General features: G+C 43.9%; 1 protein-coding gene across 1 annotated transcript in view; it reads left to right on the top strand.

Moving 5' to 3' along the window:
* Positions 1-20,422, top strand: part of KCNB1 (potassium voltage-gated channel subfamily B member 1) — a 132,803-nt gene extending 112,381 nt beyond the window's left edge. Inside the window, exon 3 of the mRNA XM_085314032.1 lies at positions 17,472-20,422. Within this exon, the coding sequence (XP_085170158.1) occupies positions 17,472-19,496 (2,025 nt within the window). The 3' untranslated portion in view covers positions 19,497-20,422. The remainder of the gene's footprint in view (positions 1-17,471) is intronic.
* Positions 20,423-21,449: the final 1,027 nt, after the last annotated feature.

The following is a 21,449-nucleotide window of genomic DNA, read 5'->3' as shown; positions in this document are numbered from 1 at the left end:
TGTTCACGTGTGTGCCTGTATGTTCGTGCAGTTTTGCTCTGGTTTGGCTGGGGGGGGCGGTTAGAGGAGCTCGCAGGATTTTAACCTTGGCAAGATAACGAGGGATATATTTCTTTAGGGGGAGAAGTCTCACGTGCCCTAGGATCACGTTCAAGCCATTTGGTGGGGTTTGGCCGCAGGACAGGAGCTCAGCTCAGRTGGTTAATGGAGGGATAAACCCTGAGTGCCCATAAAGCCGTGCTCCGCGGGGAGGGAAATCCCTGCGGTGCTGCACCTGCCCGGAGCACGGGGAGGATCCGGCTTGTGCTTCGGAGCCACTGTGCCACCTGGAGTCCGTCCACCGGGTGCTCGCGCGGCTCTTCATCTGCCAAAATGAACGCGCCGAGGGACTTCCTCCCTTCGGACTAGCAAACCAGGGAAACGGCAACAAGGCCAAGAACGCTGAGGTGGTGACAGCAAGAGCCTGGCTTTAATCCCCCAGATAACATCAGCTAGTGACCAGTTTTGAACCAGTGGACACCACGCTGCAAGCACAGAGAGCTGGCAAATGCTGCTTTTCTGGCTGATAGATTTTTTTAACAATAATACATTCTCTTTGAGAAACTGTGCACAGAATTTCCCGTTTCTCCCACTTTTTCCCCATCTTCACGCAGAAGGAAACTGGATGTTTTCCGTGAACAGTGACCCTGGGTGCGGGGACCAAGTCCAGCCTGAGCTCCTCTGAGCAKCCAGACGGCAGCGGGGGGAAGCGGGGCCCTCGCTGCCGCTCTCACGGGCGCGACCCTGCTGCTCTGCTGCTGTTGGCCTTGGTAATATTTGAGCGGTTTTTGAGAGCTGTTCTGTTTTAGGGACTGGAAAGGTAAACTGTCAGCGTTTCRGACCTCCCCGCGGCGCGGTGACATAACGCAGGAGCGGGAGCTCGCTGGCCAATTTTCTCCCTTTTTCTCTTTATTTTCTCCTCTCTCCCGCTGGTAACCGGAGTCTTYGGTGCCTTAGTGGTTTAACTGGGTTTTGCAGCAAAATCTAAACGTGTAGGAGGGACTGGATTTGACACTTCAGATAGGAGCTGCGCCGTCTCTTCCCAGCTTTATCGAAATGATATCGTAAACAGGGTGGCAGCAAAGCGCTGGGGGGGAGCAGGGCCCGGGCGAAGTGGGGGGTTTCTGCCGTGGGCCCCGGAGGGCCAGGAGCCCCCCGGCTCCGGCTCTGCTCCAGGCACATCGCCGCGCACAGAGATAAATAGCAGATGAGTGAGGATCCGACACACAAACATTGCAAAATACACAGATGCTGCTTCTGTTATAGAAGGGTATGAAACAAACCCAATTTTCCTTATTTTTATGGTTCCATCATACTTTTCATTTTTAATTTTAATTCTTTTTTGGGGGGGTTTCTTATTGATCTTTTAAACCTAGGGGTTTCCTTTTTTTGTTTGTTTGTTTGTTTGTTTTGTGGTGTTAAATTGAACGACCAGTAAGGGAAGAATTTCACRGAAAATGTTCCTTAGTGAGAATAAGTCTGGAAAAGTCAACACTTTCTCACCATGTCATCTCACACCAGCTGGCCCTTACCATATCTCCYGGGCAAGCAGCCTCTCATTGCTTTAGTTCCCACTCCGTGTCTTGAGTTGACACCTGGGCTCTCTGGTCCTGCACTGGGGAGGCTGGTATTTAAGTCCAGCTGTCCCCGGACTGCACATCTCGCCTAGATTTTCCATGAGGCCAAAGATGCAATCAGCACAAGCCTGACCGAGCTGGGGCTCCTTTTAATAGTTTCCTGTTGGGAGCCTGCACTGGCACCTTTGCAGTGACGTGGAAAGAAGTCATTCAGGACAAAACATTATTTATTCCTTCTGTGAGCGTACAAAGCATTAAAGGAAATGAGTTAACCCACCTACAAACCTGAGCCGCACATCTTCAATCAAGCTTAGCTGCAGTAGTGGCAACTCCAGCGCGTCCAGCTTGATCCCACCTAGAAATAAGGGACGGAGCCCTCCGCCGCCGGGGGCCTCRTCCCTGCCCCGCAGACCTGTCCCTGCTTCGCCTCCCGGGCGACCTCCTACCACTTCCTTRTAATTGTGGAGACGCTATCCCAGGATTTCACATCCTTTTGGCATCTCCCTGATTTCAGCACAGCTCCTGGCAGCCAGGGAYGCTGGGATCAGACAGACAACCTGCGGGACCTATCCTGCCAGTGCCCAGGTCCTCCTTCACAACCTCTTTTTTGCAGGCGTGAAAGCTGAAGCAAAGAAAAAAGTGATAAATATCTCCAGATAAAGCTGAACRTGTGACTTTTTGCAAGCTAATATGAACACCCGTAGGTTAGTGCGCTGCAGAGCAGCAGCTGAGCACCCCCACGGGGCTACCATGGCCTGGGCAGCCTGGGGCCCTGACCCGCTGCCTGGGAAAATGCCCGCTCCTTGCCCTCCTGRTCTTATGCTCCAAGTAACCATTTCCTAAACCAGTCTGTGGACTATGCAAGAATGAAATAAAGCTGATTCTGCCCAGAAGSTAGTAGAAAACTTTTAACCTTAAAGTTTTGAATCACACTAGACCTTGCCAGCAAAATTCTGCAGAGAATGAGATGACTTTCTGGAATATTGCAAGAAGCAATAAGTAAGGTGTTACATTAAAAAAAATAATTGTTTTCTCTATGGCATCTTTACCACTGTACCTGTTCTCCGTGGTTACCCAGCCGAGGACGCCCTGCAGAGCAGTGTGAAGGTGAATAGCACCGTGCAGGGGCTCAGGACGCACCACTCTGGTTTTTCCCCTTGTGCTCTCAGCGGCTGCTCRCTGATCTGGCAAGTTACAGTCTGGGAATTTCTCATCCAGGTGGAAACCCTTCCGCAATGGCTGTATCATGAATAGTCTGCAGTTTTCACGCAAATTACACACTGCAGCTTGCAACCCACAAATTAACCTGTAGCAAAAGCAGGGACCAGAGGATAACTGCTGCTGGTTTACAAAGATGAATTAGATCTCCAGGGTGTCCTGGGATGCTGTCACAGCCCCCCACTCTGCGGCAGGCTGAAGTATGCCCCTCGCAGAATTGGGGTTTTTGAAACCTAGCCAGGAATGTTTTGTTCCACTTTATTTCTACCTAGTGCTGAAATAATCAAATCATCTCCCGTTACTTGGTTTTTAAAAAGCGTGTGTCTGAAACGATCCGYGCATTTCGAAGGGGCTCTTTGTGCGATGGGGTGAGCGCAGGAAGCTCTCGAGGTCCAGCTCGAAATGGCTGAATCACTCCGGGACTCAAAGTGACCTCCRGTAGCCGCAACGAGCCCAGGGAAGGTGAGCAGTTCAGGAACCAGAAAATGAGGCTTTTGAAGCCAATAATACCCTCTGGCAGTGAGCAATCAATTGACAGAGAAGGAAGAGAGAGAGAGGGAAAAAAAAAATAGAAAGATCATTCAGCCAGGCTACCGGAAGGGCAGCTCCATAAACCAGAATTATTTCGTAAATAAAGCAGCCCCCTTCTTCCTTCCTCTCTCTTTCCTGGGGTGGTGGCATGGGGGCAGATATGCTTTGCACCCTCWAAAGAGGAGGCAGGAGAAGGCAGATTAACCCTACCTGCGGCAGGTTAATTGGGATACTCACCGCTGGTACAATTACTGTTAGGATGCTTTTTCTTCTCTAAGAAATATAGGAAATCAGTAAGCCAGTATTAGTTTTTCTGATGAGATTGCCCACTTAGGACTGCCCTGGGAATTGCCAGCTCATGTAATGCATAGTGAGCCCTCAGGTGCTGGGGACTTTCACTCRCATCTGTTCTGTGCCGGATTTCAACCAATAAAAGGTTATTCCAAGATCCCTCGATTATTCCTATAAACTTATTTATCTGAAATACTGAAGGTTTTTTTCTTTTTTGTGTCTCCTTTAAACAACTCCTGTAGACTGATTTTTTTCCAGTTTGCGGTGGTTTTCTCCCTGTGCTGTGCTGCTTCTGTCTATCATTTCCAAATGTGCCAAATTCTCATAGAAGCAATTTATCAGACCAAGTCCCAGTAGCTTACACTCAAGCAGCAGATGATTTTCAAARTGTTGTCAATGAGAGACGCCAGATCTTACATGTTTTAAAAAGACAATGACTTCATTTTGTTACACAGATAACAGATAAGATCTGGGATCTTTTTCAGATCTTGCCCTGTTATGGATTCTCAGGAATTTGTGCTATATCATAATAAGGCCAAATGGTAAAACAGAAATAAATGTCCATTTCTGCAGATGTGCTGAGCACTAGGAGATCCCAGGAACTCCTGTTCCAAGACTGGAGACCCACCATTTCTGTGATCCGGCTGTTTTTATTTAATTGTCCAAATTTAGGCATCTCATATCATAGAAAAGATGGGTTTTGTTTCTGTGGAAGTTAGTACTTACCTCTCAGATGCCATTCAGAGGCAAGTAACAAGAAATCATGAGGCCTGAGTTGTCTAAGTGTTGCTGACCTCAGACGTTCGCAATGCCAAAGCRCAGTCCCCACAAAGCTTTGTTATGACCTTAGAAAGCAAGATATATTAAAATATCAAGTGGAGTAGTTTCTTCATTTTCTTCTAGCGCTGTTGAGTTTCACTATCTATCTTCTACTTTTTCTTCACACCCTCAAGAGATAGAAATTTGGGGCTAGAAAAATAAAATGTTCACATTAATTTCTTCAAGAAGTTCGAACTTTAGGAAAATTGCCTACTGTAGCAAGACGCAAATTTGCAAGCTATTAGTACAGTTATTTTTAAAGTAGCCAAAGACARCCTGCCTCCAACTTACCTGCTGAGGGCACTAGGCCAGGGAAAAAAATCGGCCGAGAACCTCACTGTGGTTCACCTTGACTGTGAGATACTTTCCTCCTCCCACCTTTATCTGGAGACAGTCTCTGGAGGAGTGTGCAAGACAGTCCACACTGTCTTCTGGTAGCAAACTACCTACTTTTTATAGCTATAAATGCTTTTTTTTGCCTCATGCCTTCAGTATTTGCTGTATTAACCTGTGCAGATTGTGTATAGTGCTGAGTCCTGTTTAGTGCTGAGTCCTCCAGTTCTGCAACCATCTGTGTTGCCCTGGTGTCTTGCATTATCGTGAGCAATTTGGGTGCCTTGTTCAGGACCCTGTTAACATCTGGCCTTCTCTGAGGGATGCTTGCATATCTGTGTGGTGTTCGTGGCCGAACAGAGGCTTCAGGTGCAAGGTAAGCGGGTGAACAGGGAAAGAGTTAAGCGCTGCTCTCAGGAAAGTGGGATCTTACCAGCTTGCCTTGCCAGAAGAGCAGGGTGCTGGAGCATCTGCCAGGGCTCGTTAAGGATAATGCAGCCTGATTGCAGACAGAGCATTATCCAGTGGCTGAACGAGCACACAGGGCAGCTCGTGTCYGACCTTGCACTGGATCGCGCGGTCTCTCGCAGACTGGCTCTCGCTCTCCTGCTCTATCCCTGGAGGAAGCTRCCACGGAGAGGAAGGGACTGACGCCTGTGCCGTAGGGACACTCACAGCCAGCAGCTAAACATGTCATGGCCTGTGTGCAGTTAGAGGGAAAGGTTATTTTTTGCTGGCCAAGCAGAGCCTTCACTCAAAATCAAAGTATACAAACAACGTTAGAGCTGCTTCACTGGAGTGGCTTGGGAGTTGAGTATGAGTCAATCAGCCAGAGCTTTGCTCTGAAATGAAAACATTCAAGAGAGCAGTGGGCCAAGATGAGGACTTTTCAGCTGAACTGTAATGAAATTTCAAAASAAACAAACAAACAAAAAAAGTGGCCTGGCTCCAGTCAACACTTGGTATGTGTTTTGCAAACCCCAGAGCTGTCATGCTCACACTCTGGTTGATGTTGAGATAAAGGGACCACATGCTGAACAGAAAATCCCAAGTTTCCCAGGACATCAAAACTGCGCGTGTCCCTGGAATGACAAGTTCTATCTTTGGCAAAATAAAATCAGACTCTTTAGTATGCTTCTCCCCCAGCACGCCATGTTAGCCTGTGTTTGTTTAGCAGACAGTTACTAGGGGGCCTCAATAGTATAAAAAAAAAAGTGATACTGGGTTTTATTATTCATGGATGGAGGTGGGGAGAAGATGAAAAAACAGTGCTAATGTACCCGGCAAGTTCAAGGAAGGTTCGACATGGCTATTCCAAAATCTGCTGCTATGATAATGAGACAGTCAAATCAGCTCAAATTTAAGAGCTCAAGAAGGCTCAGYTTTTCAAGTACATTCGTGACATAAGTAATTCCTGCCAGCCAGTATGTAGTGTGGTGTCATCCAATATTAACATGGAAAACCCAAACAAAAAAGGCAAAGGAAATGCTCTAAAGCCTAGTGAAGCATATCATTTCCCTTAATCTTAGATGTTGGTCTTTGCTGTTCTACAAGCACATTACAATATGATCCACCCCCAGGCACCGTTCACTGGCCATTTACGGCTAAACTTGCCTCCTCCTCTGTTGCCTTTCTCCAGTCCACATTCCCTAAATGTCAGGACACCTGCATGCTTCAAGCATTGGCAAGTGACTTTTTTCAGGGTGAAGGGCACAAATTCAATAAAACACCTGTAAAGAATAGGGAAAGTATAAAAACCAACTATGCTGCCTCTTGTCCCTTTTGCTCAGCCCCCTTTTCCTCTGGCCTCTTGAGCGTTGCCAAAGGAGGTAAAGAAAAAGCAAGTCCTCTGTGCTAACATGCCTCTACTTTATTTGCTAGGAATAGGCTGTGATGTAGTGATATAGGAAAGGCTATCACAGAAAATTTTGAAGTGATCAGAAAGCCAAGGGTTATCCAGAGTGGAAGGTGCTAATTTCCTGTGGTTTGGCTGTTATGTTCACGCCACTCCCAGAAGGTGGTGGACACAGGAATAGTGAGTGTTTCCAGGTTGCCAGCTGATATTTAAAAGGAATTGAGGCTTTTCTGAGGTCAGTAAAGAGTTTCACAAATAAAACAGTAAGTATGCATCTCATAGACTTCAGTTTTGTCCCGTGTGCATCAAAATTGTTTTACTGAGCTGAGATGAAACTCATTGAAATGCTGATGTAGAGTTGTTTTAGTTTTTGTATTGCTTTCAAACAGATTCTGTATCTCCTGTCTCTATTTACTACTTGCTAAGGCCTCATACTAAGACGAATAATTAATTGCCATGGATTAGTTTTTAGCTGCTTTGGTTTGTATGCAGTTATTGCTATTTATTAAATATGTGATATCTAATCCAGTGTTTAGTGCTTACAGAGGGAAGAACCATCTGTGCTTGAGATTAAAATCCTTTTTCTTGCACTTTGTACTGATGCCCTAACAAAGGATTTATGAKCTACCATGGTTAGAAGAAAGCACTGGGAGCCCAGCCTTGGGAGTAACGGATCCACATGTATGGAAATGCATCCAGGACTAAACATTAAAATCTTTTTGTCTAGTACAAGCTCTGCCTGCCAAGCRCAAAGTACAGGCATAACAGGGCATGGAGGTGCTGCTCAGGAGAGCAAGGTTTCGTAAGTGGAAACCAGGGCTAAGAAGTAGGAAGTTGCTGAGAATTTGGAGGGTTCTCTGTGGTGTTTCCCGTTATCTGTGGACTCTATTGTAAAAAAAATGGCCACTGATATTCAGCTTTTTGCAGGCTACTTGCAAGGAGTAACAACTAGCAGCTGCAATCCCTTGTGTGGGCATAAGGCTTCCTCATTGATRTAACACACTACTAAAGCTTCTCTTACCTCAGGCCGTGAGCACAAACATAACTAAGTGCAAATKTGGGGGCTCTTAGCTGCAGCTGCGTGACGAGAGGGTTTGTCTCACCAGAGGAGGAGTACTTCTCCTCCAATTTGTAAGGCAGCAAAAATGCCTCAGTCTAAACTCTGTGGCCCCCTTCCTACTGGAGATGAAAGAAAAACCTCTGAAACCTGACGGAAAAGCCTCTCATGAGTTACAAAAGGAATCTAGGTACAGTAGTCCTTGTAAGCCAAATTCAGCCCTTAAGAATAACTCTTTTGAATTGCTCAGACACCAAGATAACAGGCAGCTAACCAGGGATAGTGTCTAGCTTATTAAATAAGTATAGGGTATTGCCATTGGTTTTGAACCTATGAGATTTTTCTATTTCTGACAGATTTCCTATGTATTTAGTATGTCATTAGTGTGGCTGGTGCTGGTAACCAGATCTGCTGTTTCTGCTAACACATTTCTGGAAAAAAATGTTAAATGGGTCACCATTTTTGCAGACAAAACATCACTTGAGTACTGCTCTAATTTCCTCACCATGTGGCATCYCAGGATGGTATCAGCAACTAGGTCCATCTCCCCGCAGAAAAACTAATTGCACCTTTGGTGAGAAAGCGGCAGTGGATCTGGTTTACTCTTCCAAAACTTCCACCCACACTATAATATGCAGGACTAATGTGCCTCAAATTTGAAAAGAATTAATATCAATTATTCTCGTGCACATTCATAAGAGGAAGACTGGTTTAGCAATCAAGCTAATAGTTTTTGCTTAATTACATTTAGTTGATTTCATGCTGTCTTGGCACATTGCTGATTTAATTTAACCATAGAAAAAGCCTACCATAACTACTCCAGATGACACCAAGACTTTAAACTCTGCATCCCCTGTAAACAATGTCTGAGACTGAGCTGTCTGCTTGGGACAGGAAGAGTCTTCCATGAGCTCTGTCTTTCTCTGGTGCAGTGTCATATCAGAAAAGCACTGTGAGAAGAGCAGTCTTCCAGGAGTCGACTGGTGCCAAAGGTTAGCTCTTTTTTTTATCATGAGGCCTGAATTCAAACCCATGGGCTAGTGCCCACTGTGTAGGGGTTAGCAGGGAAGGCAGCTCTACCTGGAAGGTCAATACCAATCTGCACTGATTTTGTCTTGGGAGATGGCCTGGAATCAGACCTTAATCACAGCTAACAGTTTGTTGTAGTGCCAGCAAAAAAAAAAAAAAACATGATGATAAGAGGCTGCTATAATGCTGAGACAGCTGCCATCCACAGTGACTTGTCACTAGCAGATAACTGGTCACTCCTCCACCAGTTTCCTCTTGTGTCTCATCTGACTCAAGTATTTTGGCAGGAAAGGTTGTCTTTTGGTCCCTGCTTACCACAGCGGATGTCCTAGAGCACTTCTGCCCTTGGAGCTACAGAATAATTTAGGCTGGAAGGGACCTTGGTAGGTCACTTTGTCCCTCTTGSTGGGGGGATCCCTCCTTGGGACGTTGAAGGCTACAATCTGCTGGCTTCTGTTGACTTGCCATGTTCTTTTAGCTAGAAACAGATTTTTGAGGTCTAGCACTCTGATTTGTTAGATCCTGGCTGGACCAAAGTGGGCAAAAGTGGGAAAAAATGGTAACTTGAACAAATGAGGAATGAGGAAAATTAAGATAGAAAGAGGAAAGTAGGAGATAAAGTACATAAGAGAAGACAGAATGAAACAAGAGATGAGAAAAGTACTATTTTACTAATTAAATGCGCCCTTGGAAAGTCCTGGAGTTTGATTTCCTGCAGYAACTGCAGAGGGTTTAAGAGCAGATGAGATTCTATGCATTGTCCTTGAGGTTTTCCCTGTGATGGTCTTCTTARTTGTCTTTCAGGGAAAGAATAGCTTGTGAAATCCTCCCACCTCCCACTTGGGGAACCTCCCTCCTTGGAGATTTTCAAAATTCATCTGAACAGGGCATTGAGCAACCTGCTTTAACTTCAGTTTAGCCACCATAATTATATATGCTGATTACTTCTGGCATAAAAGATGTTTTACCAAACAGTGTCTTTCTGGACAGAAGGCAAATCAGGGCAGGGGAAAAAAGGGAAAATTCAGCTTCCATGTACCATGTGCTTGTTTTCTTTTCCAATTTTCCCCATGCTAAAGTAGCAGAAACAGGACAGATGCTCCCCTCTCATCCTTTCTTGAGAACCACCACTGTATTGATATCTATTGACARCATGTGCCTTTGTAGTCTGTCTTTTTAGTATTTTCATTCATCTATCATTTTCATCTTCCTCTGCATACCATTTGCATCTGAGCTTTGCTCACAAGAAAGACTGACACCATTTATAATTTATGGGACTTGATAACTCTCTGACATCTAAACATATTTTTAACARCATGAAGGGATTTGCAGACAAACATGCTTGAAGGCTACTTTTCTGGCTACTTTAGCTCTGAGTCAGCAGCGGCTGTAGCAGTAGCTCTCTGGATGCCTTAGGGTAAAGGAATCATTGATGTATAATCAGCAACATCCTTGTACTCCCCTTTAAACCAAAGAGTGACTTACTCTCTCAATAGATAAAATCATTACAGCTATAACGGAAATCAAATAATTAACCAATATTCAACCTCGGCTCTGCCAGGCTATGGTAAAATTAAGAGCTCGGATATTTCCAAAGGAGACTATAAATGGTTTCCTCTTGGCTTTGTTCTTATAGTTTCTATATTCTGCAATAGTGCTTACAAGAGAGTATAAAGCTTTAATCTCAGGCTTAAAGTGTGGACACAGTCGCTGACACTGCAGGGATGTGAGTGAGCATGATCTGTGAAGGGGACAAGGGACATGACCCTCCAGAAAGCAGGTCCCATGGTACAGGGAGGTCCCAAGGRGCCTGTTGAGACTGTGCATAGAAATGGTGTGCAAAGTGCCAGATCAGGAAAGTTCTTAATTGTGGGTTTTTATTCCACTGAAATCAGTGGGACTTAAAGATTTGGTTAAGGATTTTGGTGATTCATGGTTGTCTATTATATCTTAACATCATTCCACACTAAAAAACAAAGCAAAGTTCCCTGTGCTTCCCCTGCCACCCAGTCCCCACGTTTGGCCTTGTTATCTTGTCTTCATCCAAGAAGCCAGTGCTACCTTTCCTCATGGCCTCAGTGTTTTCTAGGAAAATGTTCTACAAGCCCGGTGGTCAGAAACATAACAGTCATCAGAGTTGACCATCTCCTGGGAACTGTTTCAATTTACGAACATATGGGCATTTTCTAGTGAAAAGAGATTTCCTAAAACAAGTGTTTGTCAATCAACACTACAATATGCATAACAGTCATGAGCTGGAGACATTATCCTGCAGAGAACTGAAGCACGGAGGAGACTGAGGAACTCTCCTCCYGTTTCTGCACTGCAGAGCACGTGGGATATCATTCAACATACATTGTGCTCTGTGTTTCCCAGAGCTTGGAAAAGCAGTCCAGCATAAATGCCAGCAAGATGGTACTGGGCAATCCGACTCAAAGTATATTGTTTGCTTGGGGAAATAGGAGATTGCAGAAAAATTCTTAGTAAATATGAATGAAACCTGGCCCCAATGCCAAGTTTATTCKGTAGGCCTTGATGGAGCTAAAAAAGTGCATTAGACAAAACCATTATTGAACTTCTTGATTACATAACAATTTCCTCATCTTATTTCCAAGAATATTGGATCTATATTCAAACACCATCCTACTCTCTCCCACACACCACCCTTTCTCCTCGCTACCTCAGCTTCATTACCAAGTATCAATACAGAAAAAGTATAGGGCATGTTGCCATGAGCAGAAAGATCTCAGATGCTTACTTTGAGATTTTAAAGCCATCTATGGGATTTGGACAGCAAGTTCTCATTAATTTTAATAGCTTTGAAAATTTCGAGTTTTATGCTTTGACCTTAGTTAGTCTTTAGCAATACAAAGAACACATAATCAAGCAATAAATACCACTAAACTCARATGCTTAGTCCCTGCTGCCTAAAATTTACCCAACTCTGTTCTGTCTAGAAGGTGACATGCCCAATTTTGCTGCCCACAAACYTCTACTGCTGCAAGCTCGAGTAAGACAGGAAATTCCTGAGCAGCCTGTCATCTTTGTGGGAGCCCTCCTCCCCCTAAGGATGAACACAGATCCAACCCAAAGAACCATGCACTGAATTCCTGGGGCCACTCTCACCCAGCTGGCAGGATCAGGSTCTGTGCAGCAGTATATTTGTTTTAAGACATGTAGTAGATGTTACCTGCCTAGTTTTCAAGAGGGGGAGAGTTGGTGGCTTGCAAACCGGGTACATCCATTCCGCTTTGGGGAACAGCAGTTGCACACAAATAGAGTATGCTTACTCACATAATCAGCTTGCTTGTCTCATTTGCATGTGTAATAACCAGCCCATATGTGCAATCATGCTAATCACTTTGAGGCAACTACTTTAAATTCATTCAAAATCTTGCCCTGCCTGCCCTTGGGTTATTCAGCTTTCACAAAGGAACCATAGCAGAAATCCAGAGATTCACTCAATAAAAACTTYGTAAAATAGTCAGTTTAATGGAGAAGTATTTTCTGGAATCCTGCCTAGACATACTGAGACTTGCTCTACAAGCCAGTGCTATCATTAGGAGCCCATTCAATACTTTCTGCAAGATGGTTAGAAAAGTACCTGCTAAGGAATTACACAATTTATAGTGTGTTGCCACATATGAAATGTGAGAGCACATATGGAAACAAAGAATRTGGAACTACACAGCTTCATTCATGCAATCTCCTGGAGGAAATGGTCTGAAAATCATGCAGGGAAAGATTAGTCTTAAGCCTTATCAGCCTTATGAGCAGTCCAGGATGTCTGTGGTGTGGTAACACCTGTCAGTAACACCTGGCTTGTCAGGGCTCCTGTAATGAGCTATGATGGACCCCTGTGCAAGGACAGCATAGATTAACTCTCAGGCATGTGGTGTCAAAATAACATGAGTTCCCCTCTTTTCTCTGCCACTGACGGGGCCCAGGTCTTTGGACCAGTCATTTCACCTTCTTGTGCCRCTAAATCTTTTTCGTATGCCTCCAAAATTTAGATTGCAAGTTTTTTCCACTGTTTCTAGCTACACATTTTATAGGACCTCCTGTAGACTTGGGGCATCCAACTCAAGTTCTAGATGTGCTGCAGTGATACTGTAGATGTCCTCCCATACACCAAACCATCTGGCCCAGTTTCCACATAGCAAGTCAACATATGCCAGACAAGCCAGGAGTGAGGCTGATGAGCCTTAGCTCCATGCTAAATACGAATATACACGTTTCAGTAGAACTCACAAAAACGAACAGGCCTCTGACACTTAACTTTCCTGTCCCTGGTCTTTTTGCAACATAGACCAAGCTTGTRCTCTAGGCACCTTTCTGTGCTTGAGCCTGTTCAAGCTCAGCTCTTTGATTCCTAGTCCAAAGTCTTTCACCAGCACAAGGCTGTATGGCATGTTTTTTTAAAGAATCATGAAAACTAATGCAATATCAATACCCTTCTCCCATGCTTGCTTCTGTTTTAAGCAGCTGTCCTGCAGCAAGGTTTTAGGCTAGTGCTCTGGAGCAGGGATGACAGACTCTCTCTCAAGTGATCACTTGCCTAAGCAGCTGGAACCTCACTCACTGCATAGTGCATTCCTGTTCAAGGGATCAAGCCAGAATTTGTCCCATTAGCTTTTCCTATTAAAGAAACGTGAAACTTGGAAAGAAATGAAAGTGGAGAATTCAATGAAAAGACTACCGGCAGCACAGAGCGTCTCTGGAGGCATTCCTGGGGGTATAAATGTCTTTCCTTCAGCATTCTGTATCGCATCATTGACAGCAGTTCCCAAAATCACTCTACCWTCTCTGCTGCCTTCTGGGGAGCCAAGTCCATTGTGGCTGATCACCAGCCTAGACACATTTCCATCTCAGCACTTAATCAGGTTTTAAACTGTGTTCTGAAAACATGAATGCTGCCACAGTAGAGATTCAATGTGGCTGTGACRGGAAACCCTATTAGACAGAAAGCAATTTCTATAACCTGACGGATTATATCCTTATCAGATTATAATCATGTTGGGATTATAATCTGTGCCACTAATTCTCTACTAATGGTGGATAGCAACAGTAATGGATTGAATTTGCTTCTTGGGTGTTTTTTTTCAGATGATCGATGCTACTAGGGCGAGGTATGCTTTAGAGAAGGAGAAGAGTCCTTTATATACCCTCTGGAGATGCTTCAACCTCCATGTTTTTTATACTTTCCAGATCCAAATTGTTTCACATACCTGAAGACCATCAAATGACATTTAGAAGCTTTTCATAGATTGATGGGCTTCCTAAAGATAAATGATTGCAGTAAATCAATAAGAGGGAAACCTGTATCTTATGAGYACAGGTGACATCTTGCTGCTACTTGCAGGAGAAATGATAAATGTCTGCCATTGTTTATTGCTTAGCTCCATGGCCAGATCTGCTAAACCAAAAACAAATTTTACCCTCAGATCTCCTAGTTCTCAAATTTATGTTCATCTGGCATTACCTTGATCTTCAAAGCAGGAAAGTATATCAAAGGAAACACAAGGTTTGACACCAATTACTGCTGCCGGATGCCATCCACTGAATAAAGATGGAGTGTTAATATTTACATTGAAAGTTAGGGAGATAAAGCACATCTAAAGTGCATCTAAGTCTACAAATAAGCTCTTCAGTGTATAGCAGGCAGAGATAAAACCCAGCAAGCAATTGGAAATTACTATTGAAAACATCCCAAACACCTTCAGAAATCTTGAGTAGTAAACAACAAAACCAGAAAAAACACAAAAAGAGCCTTCTAAGAAAGTTAATCAGGCTTCCTACTTCTCAGCAGTATTTGTTTGATCTTCAAGAGAATTATTTTAAAAACAAGCATCCATACTTAACTAGTCAACCTCTAAACACTTAGCTTCAGCATGAGACACTTTACATTTTATTCTCATGAATCTGAAACCAGAGGTCACACACTCTTCCCTGCTCCCCTTTCAGCCTCATCCTAGGGCTCTTCCTAATTGTTTTGCACCCCAGGTTTACCTACAGCTTTTCTGGCTCTTTCTGCTGAGAATTTGAAGTCTCAGCAGGTCTCAAAGTTGCAGAAGCTCACAGTGGGGTTGTTAGTGTCTGAGCAGCAGAGTTATGGAGAAGGCAGGCAGTGAGGAGATGGCAAAAGGTTCGTTAGCAGCATGCAATGCCATGTGCATTGCTGGATGCTCTGTTCCACAGCCCTCMCTTGCTGTTCACACGTGCTTCCCCTGACCCTGGCGCTTCTACCACTAGAGGTCCATTTCCTGGTCCTTTGCCAAGCAAAGTGGTTTTGGTCCTGGATCAAAATGTCTCTGAGTTCTGCTTCATTTTTCACCTCATCATTCAGCCACATAAATACATAAGCCAGGGACAGGCTTAAATGTTTTTTCCTTTTGATTGCTCTTGAGTTGGACTGTACTTCTGCTGACCTCTTTCTAACACTCAATTCTCTCACCTGTTAAGATTGATTTTGAGATTACCTGTTTCCTATGCATAGATTGTCTTCAGTGAGTACAAGTTGCCATTCCTAACAAGAAAATTACTTTTAAGCAATCTGTTTATAAAAGAAAAGGAATCTTCCCAGCTCTTTTCCTAGTAACAATCTAGTAACTGAAAGTAATAACATGCTAAAATCTCAGTACTGCCTTGCATACAAGGCTATTTACTCTGTTCACTTGTTCTGTTTAACACCACTTAGACATTGAAACCAGACTGTTTAATGAACCTAATTTTTGTTTCTAGGTGAGTTTCATTCTTCAGATTAGATTACTAGGTCTGCAGTGTCATGAATGGATCGGTTATGTAGTACATTTTTAGTGAGTTAAAAGGAAAATGTTTTTAATACATCGATTTGAAAGGATTTATTTTCTTTAACTGCAAGAGGATTTTAAAACATTTTTTGAAATCAAAGTGTCAAAATTGAAATTCTGATTTTTTGGAAGGCATATGTGCTGACCTTTCTTTTAAATCATAGTTTAGGCTTGATACATTAATACAACTCAAGTAAAGCTTCCAAGCTTTGCTGAATGCTTCTGCCTTTCAGTCTTTGGAGAAGAGGCAAGGCTTTACCAGAGAAAGCCACAATGTTTCCAAATTGTATTGGATCTGAATATTTCTCCTATAGCAAGAAGGCCTCCATAGCTTGTTCCATTCTAGTGACWGTCTATTTAGGGAGAAATATTCAGAAGTCTGATATTTCCTAATAGGATATATGTGTTGGACTTGGCTGAAGAGAAATTGTGCAAGAGTTTCTTTCTGCAGTGCCCCCRATGGTGATAATTATATTCTGGTACTGTGAGGTTGGCTAAGAGATGTCCTTGTGAGGAAACCTAAAATCTAGTTGTATAGACAAAGAAGGAAGTGGGCTGAGAGCTAGTCAGATCTGCAATTCACAATGCAAAAGCCTTGTCGTGGGCTTCATAATTGATTCTTAGAGGTGCATTTAGCCATCACACACGTGGGTTTCTACTGACTTTCTTGCTTTTCTTTCAAGCAGAAGAAAAGCCAGTATAAGGAAACAGCTTACACTGCAATAAATACATAAAAGCATTAGTCACATATACAAGCATTTTGAAATCGTTCCTGAACTTCAGCGGTAACCTAAGAAACTARGTATATTTCTACTCTATTAACAAGTTGTTAGAGAAAGAATTCACCAGCAGAAAAACGTTCCTTAAGTCATCTCTCAGCTCTAGAACCTCCCCAAAAAACTTTTTAAAAGAATRTATTTAAGGAAACAGGAAAGTGAATCTATTTGATATTAGAGTCTATACGCAACAGATATGGAAGGATAGCCTACCTACACCATCCAGGAGCTGCAAATACACTAATGCGCTGATATTATATTCTTTTTGGCTCTGTGTAGTTAGTGACCCAGGAACTGATCAGATTTATTTCTTTTYTAGCGAGGCTGCTGACTGCAGACCCTTCTCTTCACATTGCAGTCTTTGTCCCAAGAGTGGGTTTCTGACAGTGGTTGAGCTCTCCAGCAATTGGACCTGRCCTCTTTGATCAGGGCTCTACAATTTGGTTTGCCTGGACAAGTTTACTCTTTCCTCTGGTTGTGGTGAGGGGCTGGGATGGCTGCTCAGTCACACACAGAATAGTTCAGAATTCAAAATGTTTTAGAAAGCTTGGAAAAGCGTTAGTATCCTTCAYGACAATCAAGTTTCAAATTAGAGATTAGTCATTCAAAGCGTGTGTATTATTTGTGCACTTATACGGGATATAATCATATACACACCTCTGTAAATAACCAGAGGCACATGTAATTACAGAGGTAGCATGCATTAAGTGGAGGGCATCATTGTGCACAAATTTTCCATTCACAACTGCGTTTCTGCATGCTTAGATTTCAGGGCCTGTTGTCCAGACAGACTTTGGGCACCTAATTAGTAGTTAATCAAAAGCTGCTGCAGTGAACTGTTTCACAGCCCTCCTGGAATCCCAGCTGCTTGGCACAGGTTCCTTGAACACACAGAGATGAACACTCAGGAGTGATGAACACACATCAAGCAGATGCTTTACCTCCTTTATACATCTGATATATTTTAAGCAGTTTCCAAAATTAAATCCCTTCAGGATGCATTGGTTATCTGACTTCTACGTAACTAAGAGCAGAATTAGTCCTGAAATGTTTAAGTGGAAGTACAGCCATGTGTTAATGACAATGATAGTGTAATATATTATGAGATGAACTCACTGTTTTCTCTTTCCCTTCCAGATTTTGGCAATCATTTCCATCATGTTTATTGTACTATCTACAATTGCCTTGTCCCTTAACACACTTCCTGAACTACAAGGCATGGATGAATTTGGGCAGACTACAGACAACCCCCAGCTCGCCCATGTGGAAGCGGTGTGCATTGCATGGTTTACAATGGAATACCTCTTGCGGTTCCTATCCTCACCTAAGAAATGGAAGTTCTTCAAAGGCCCGTTGAATGCTATTGATTTGCTAGCTATCTTACCGTATTATGTCACTATCTTCCTCACAGAATCCAACAAAAGTGTACTTCAGTTCCAAAATGTACGACGAGTAGTCCAAATCTTTCGGATTATGAGGATACTCCGGATTCTAAAGCTTGCCCGGCACTCAACGGGTTTACAATCCTTGGGGTTTACACTGAGGAGGAGTTATAATGAGCTCGGATTACTCATCTTGTTTTTGGCCATGGGCATTATGATCTTTTCCAGTTTAGTGTTTTTTGCAGAAAAGGATGAGGATGATACAAAATTCAAGAGCATCCCAGCTTCTTTCTGGTGGGCAACAATCACTATGACAACAGTAGGCTATGGAGACATCTACCCCAAAACACTTTTAGGTAAAATAGTAGGAGGACTATGCTGCATCGCTGGAGTGCTGGTAATTGCTCTTCCTATCCCAATTATTGTCAATAATTTCTCTGAGTTCTACAAAGAGCAGAARAGGCAGGAGAAAGCCATTAAGCGCAGGGAAGCTCTTGAAAGAGCAAAAAGGAATGGCAGTATCGTCTCTATGAATATGAAGGATGCTTTTGCTCGTAGTATAGAACTCATGGACATTGTGGTTGAAAAGAATGGAGAAAGCGTAGCCAAAAAGGATAAAGTTCAAGACAATCATTTATCTCCCAACAAATGGAAATGGACCAAGAGAACACTCTCTGAAACTAGCTCTAGTAAATCTTTTGAAACTAAAGAACAAGGATCTCCAGAAAAAGCCAGGTCTTCTTCAAGTCCCCAGCACCTGAATGTCCAACAGCTAGAGGACATGTATAACAAAATGGCAAAGACTCAGTCGCAGCCAAATCTTAATACTAAAGAGTCAAGTCAGCCTGGAAAACAAAAGGAAGAGCTAGAAATGGAGACCCTTCCTGGCCCTATGGTGCCCTTGCTGACCACTCGTGCTGATGGGATCATTGACATGAGGAGCATGTCAAGTATCGACAGCTTCATAAGTTGTGCTGCAGAGTTCCCTGACTCTGGGAGGTTTTCCCACAGCCCGCTTGCTACCATTCCCTGCAAAGGTGGCATTAATGTGATTCAGGAGCAGAGCAGGCCGGAGGGGAGTGGTGCCAGATTTATGGAAGTAAACCCAAGCTCTGAAGGCAGCCACCATTCTGCATTTTTCATAGAAAGTCCAAAAAGCTCCATAAAGGCCAGTAACCCTTTAAAACTAAGATCTCTGAAAGTCAACTTCATAGAAGAGGACACCAGCACATTAGTACCAGCATCAAATGTACTGAGAATATATCCAGACCCTCTCAAGAGCAGGGGAGCTGCTGCTGCTGCTGCCACAGATACTTCCTTACTTTCTGACAGATCTCTGATGAGTCCAGAAACCTCCATCTACACAACTGCGAGTGCTAGAACACCCCCAAAGTCACCAGAGAAGCARGCAGCCCTAGCTTTCAACTTCCATGATGCTGGTATACATAAATATATAGATGCTGACACAGACGATGAAGGTCAGCTGCTTTACGATTCAAGTCCTCCTGGAAATGTGAGTCCCAAGTACAACGTTACAAACAGCGGTTATCTAAAGCAAAAGGACAATGTTTATAGAACAGAGAAGAACCATCTAGAAGCTGCTGCTTTACCCACCTCTCCTAAGCTGATAGGGCAAAACTGCATTTACTCCATGGAAGGTATCACTGGAAGAACCCAGGGCAATCAGGAGACTGTCAGACTAGAAAATCACATTTCCCCAGAAGTCCATGTATTGCCAGGTGGCGGAGGACATGCTAACACACATGATCAAAGCATCTGAGACATGCTCCAAAAGAACTTACTGAGAGTTTAAAGCAATGTCTTTACAGTCAACACAAAAAGAGCTTCTGCATGGCATGAACTTGGCTGAAATAAGCCACCTGTTTCTAAAAGTCTGAGGGGAGGTCCGGTGTGGGTTTGTGAAAATGTCCTTCTCTGAAACAACTCTAAAGACGTTGCCCAATTCAAACATCGGTCAGAAAAAAGGATTGCAAATCATGATCACACATTGATCTCCTTTCTTGTTGTCCAGTGAAGCCAATGTGACCAAATATCCATCCATTCCCCTTGAACGCTAGAGCTCCTTTTGGAAATATTAACATCCAATTTGCATTAGTTCCATAAAGGATGCCAAGGTAGCCAGATTTGAACTCTGGAATAAATTGCTGGGGTTGGTATAAAGCTATCAAAAACACAATGCTCACTGTTTCAGGGCAGCTGTTCCCCATCTACAGCTTCCTCTGATGGATATTATGTCTAAAGGTAACAGGGAGCACTTGCATTATTGGAAAATCCAAGTGAAAACCATTTAAAACAAATAGTGGTCTAGAGAAACCAATTATTAAAATGCTCTATGTGTATTTAACAATACAATAGCCTGTAGGACCTGATGTTTTCTTTTGAAATATCAGCAGGGTGAGTTGCACCACTTGTATCTAATTCCAAACATCCCCTAGGACATAGTGAAACTTGCACTTACCCTCTGCTCAAATCAATAGCTACCCTCGGGCCAGAGCATGGCCTGAAGGGGACGCACAGCCCACGCTGGGAAGGTGGGAATGAGCCATGCAGAAGCAGGAATCTCCGGAGGCGTTGCAGCCAGAGCTGCTTCCCGGGGCCAGGGGGAGCAGGCCTGGAAGGAGAGCTCAGCTCCTCTCCAGGGCATAACCCGTGCTCCCGCCCTGCTCCTCCGCTCCGCTGCAGCCCTCCTGCGCCGAGGGGAGAGGCTCGCTGCCCTGCCCGGCCGGGGGGTSCCGAAGGCAGCGACGGCTCCGGGCGCGCGCAGCGCTTACGCTGTGGCGGGCCCCCGCAGCGCAGTGCCGGGGGCCGGGGTGGCTCCGGGGGGTCTCCCCTTCCCGCCCACACGCCGGCTTTAGGCGTCAGCCAACGTCTCGCCCTCGGCGCAGGAGAGGAACCAGTCGGTCTGAAGCTTTTTGCACTCCGAGCGGTGCAGTGAAAGATATGCAAGTGTTACATAAATATGCAAAACGAGGGATTCGTTAGTCACCCGCCCCGGGCCTGGCTGTGCTCTCTCTTGCAGGTACGGCAGGCAGGAGTGACTCCCGCGCAGCTCGCCGAGTCACGGCGCGCCAGTGCAAAGCAGCTGCGAGAGACAGGAGAATCAGGCCTGATGTTTTAATAACATCCAGTCATTTTTAAACAAAACAACAAAAAAAAATAAAGATTTGACCATTTTAAATGAACAGAACTAGCAGCAACCAGCCTAGGTTTTTAAAATATTATTGTTTCAATAAAGTTATGTCAAATTGTGTAGGAAATAATTTGTCTTTGGTTTTTAATACTGGGGGGGGAAAGCACTTTACGTTGACTTTTTGTTGTTGCGATGCTGGAGTAGGATAGCGGAGTGTAACAATCAAGCACTTTAAACAAGCACTATTTTAATTTGTGCCTCCTGTTGCGACTGTGATTTGTTACACACCCGTAGCAAGTCACAACCTGTCCTGTGATAACTGTGATGGTAATATTTTATGTTGTATCTGTTTCTACTGTAAAACTCAATTGTAAATAACTCTGTCAATAAGCGTTTCCTAACCTATTTCTGAGTACCTGCCGGGGCGTGTAACTATTTGCATGCAACAGGTCTTGGAACGTGCTAATAAACAGGACTCTAGAGGATGCACACGTGTTGGAGGAAGAGCATAAGCCACTCGAGTCCGCTACATTTTGTTCATTTCTATTGTAAAAAAAAAAAAAGAAAAAAAAAAGCTGTCGG

The sequence above is a fragment of the Rhea americana genome, unplaced genomic scaffold (genome assembly GCF_003343005.1).
Source record: "Rhea americana isolate MKP2758 unplaced genomic scaffold, rheAme1 scaffold_4, whole genome shotgun sequence".
NCBI lineage: Eukaryota > Metazoa > Chordata > Aves > Rheiformes > Rheidae > Rhea > Rhea americana.
The sequence above is the reverse complement of the archived record's forward strand: the minus strand, read 5'-3'. Positions and strand labels throughout refer to the sequence as shown.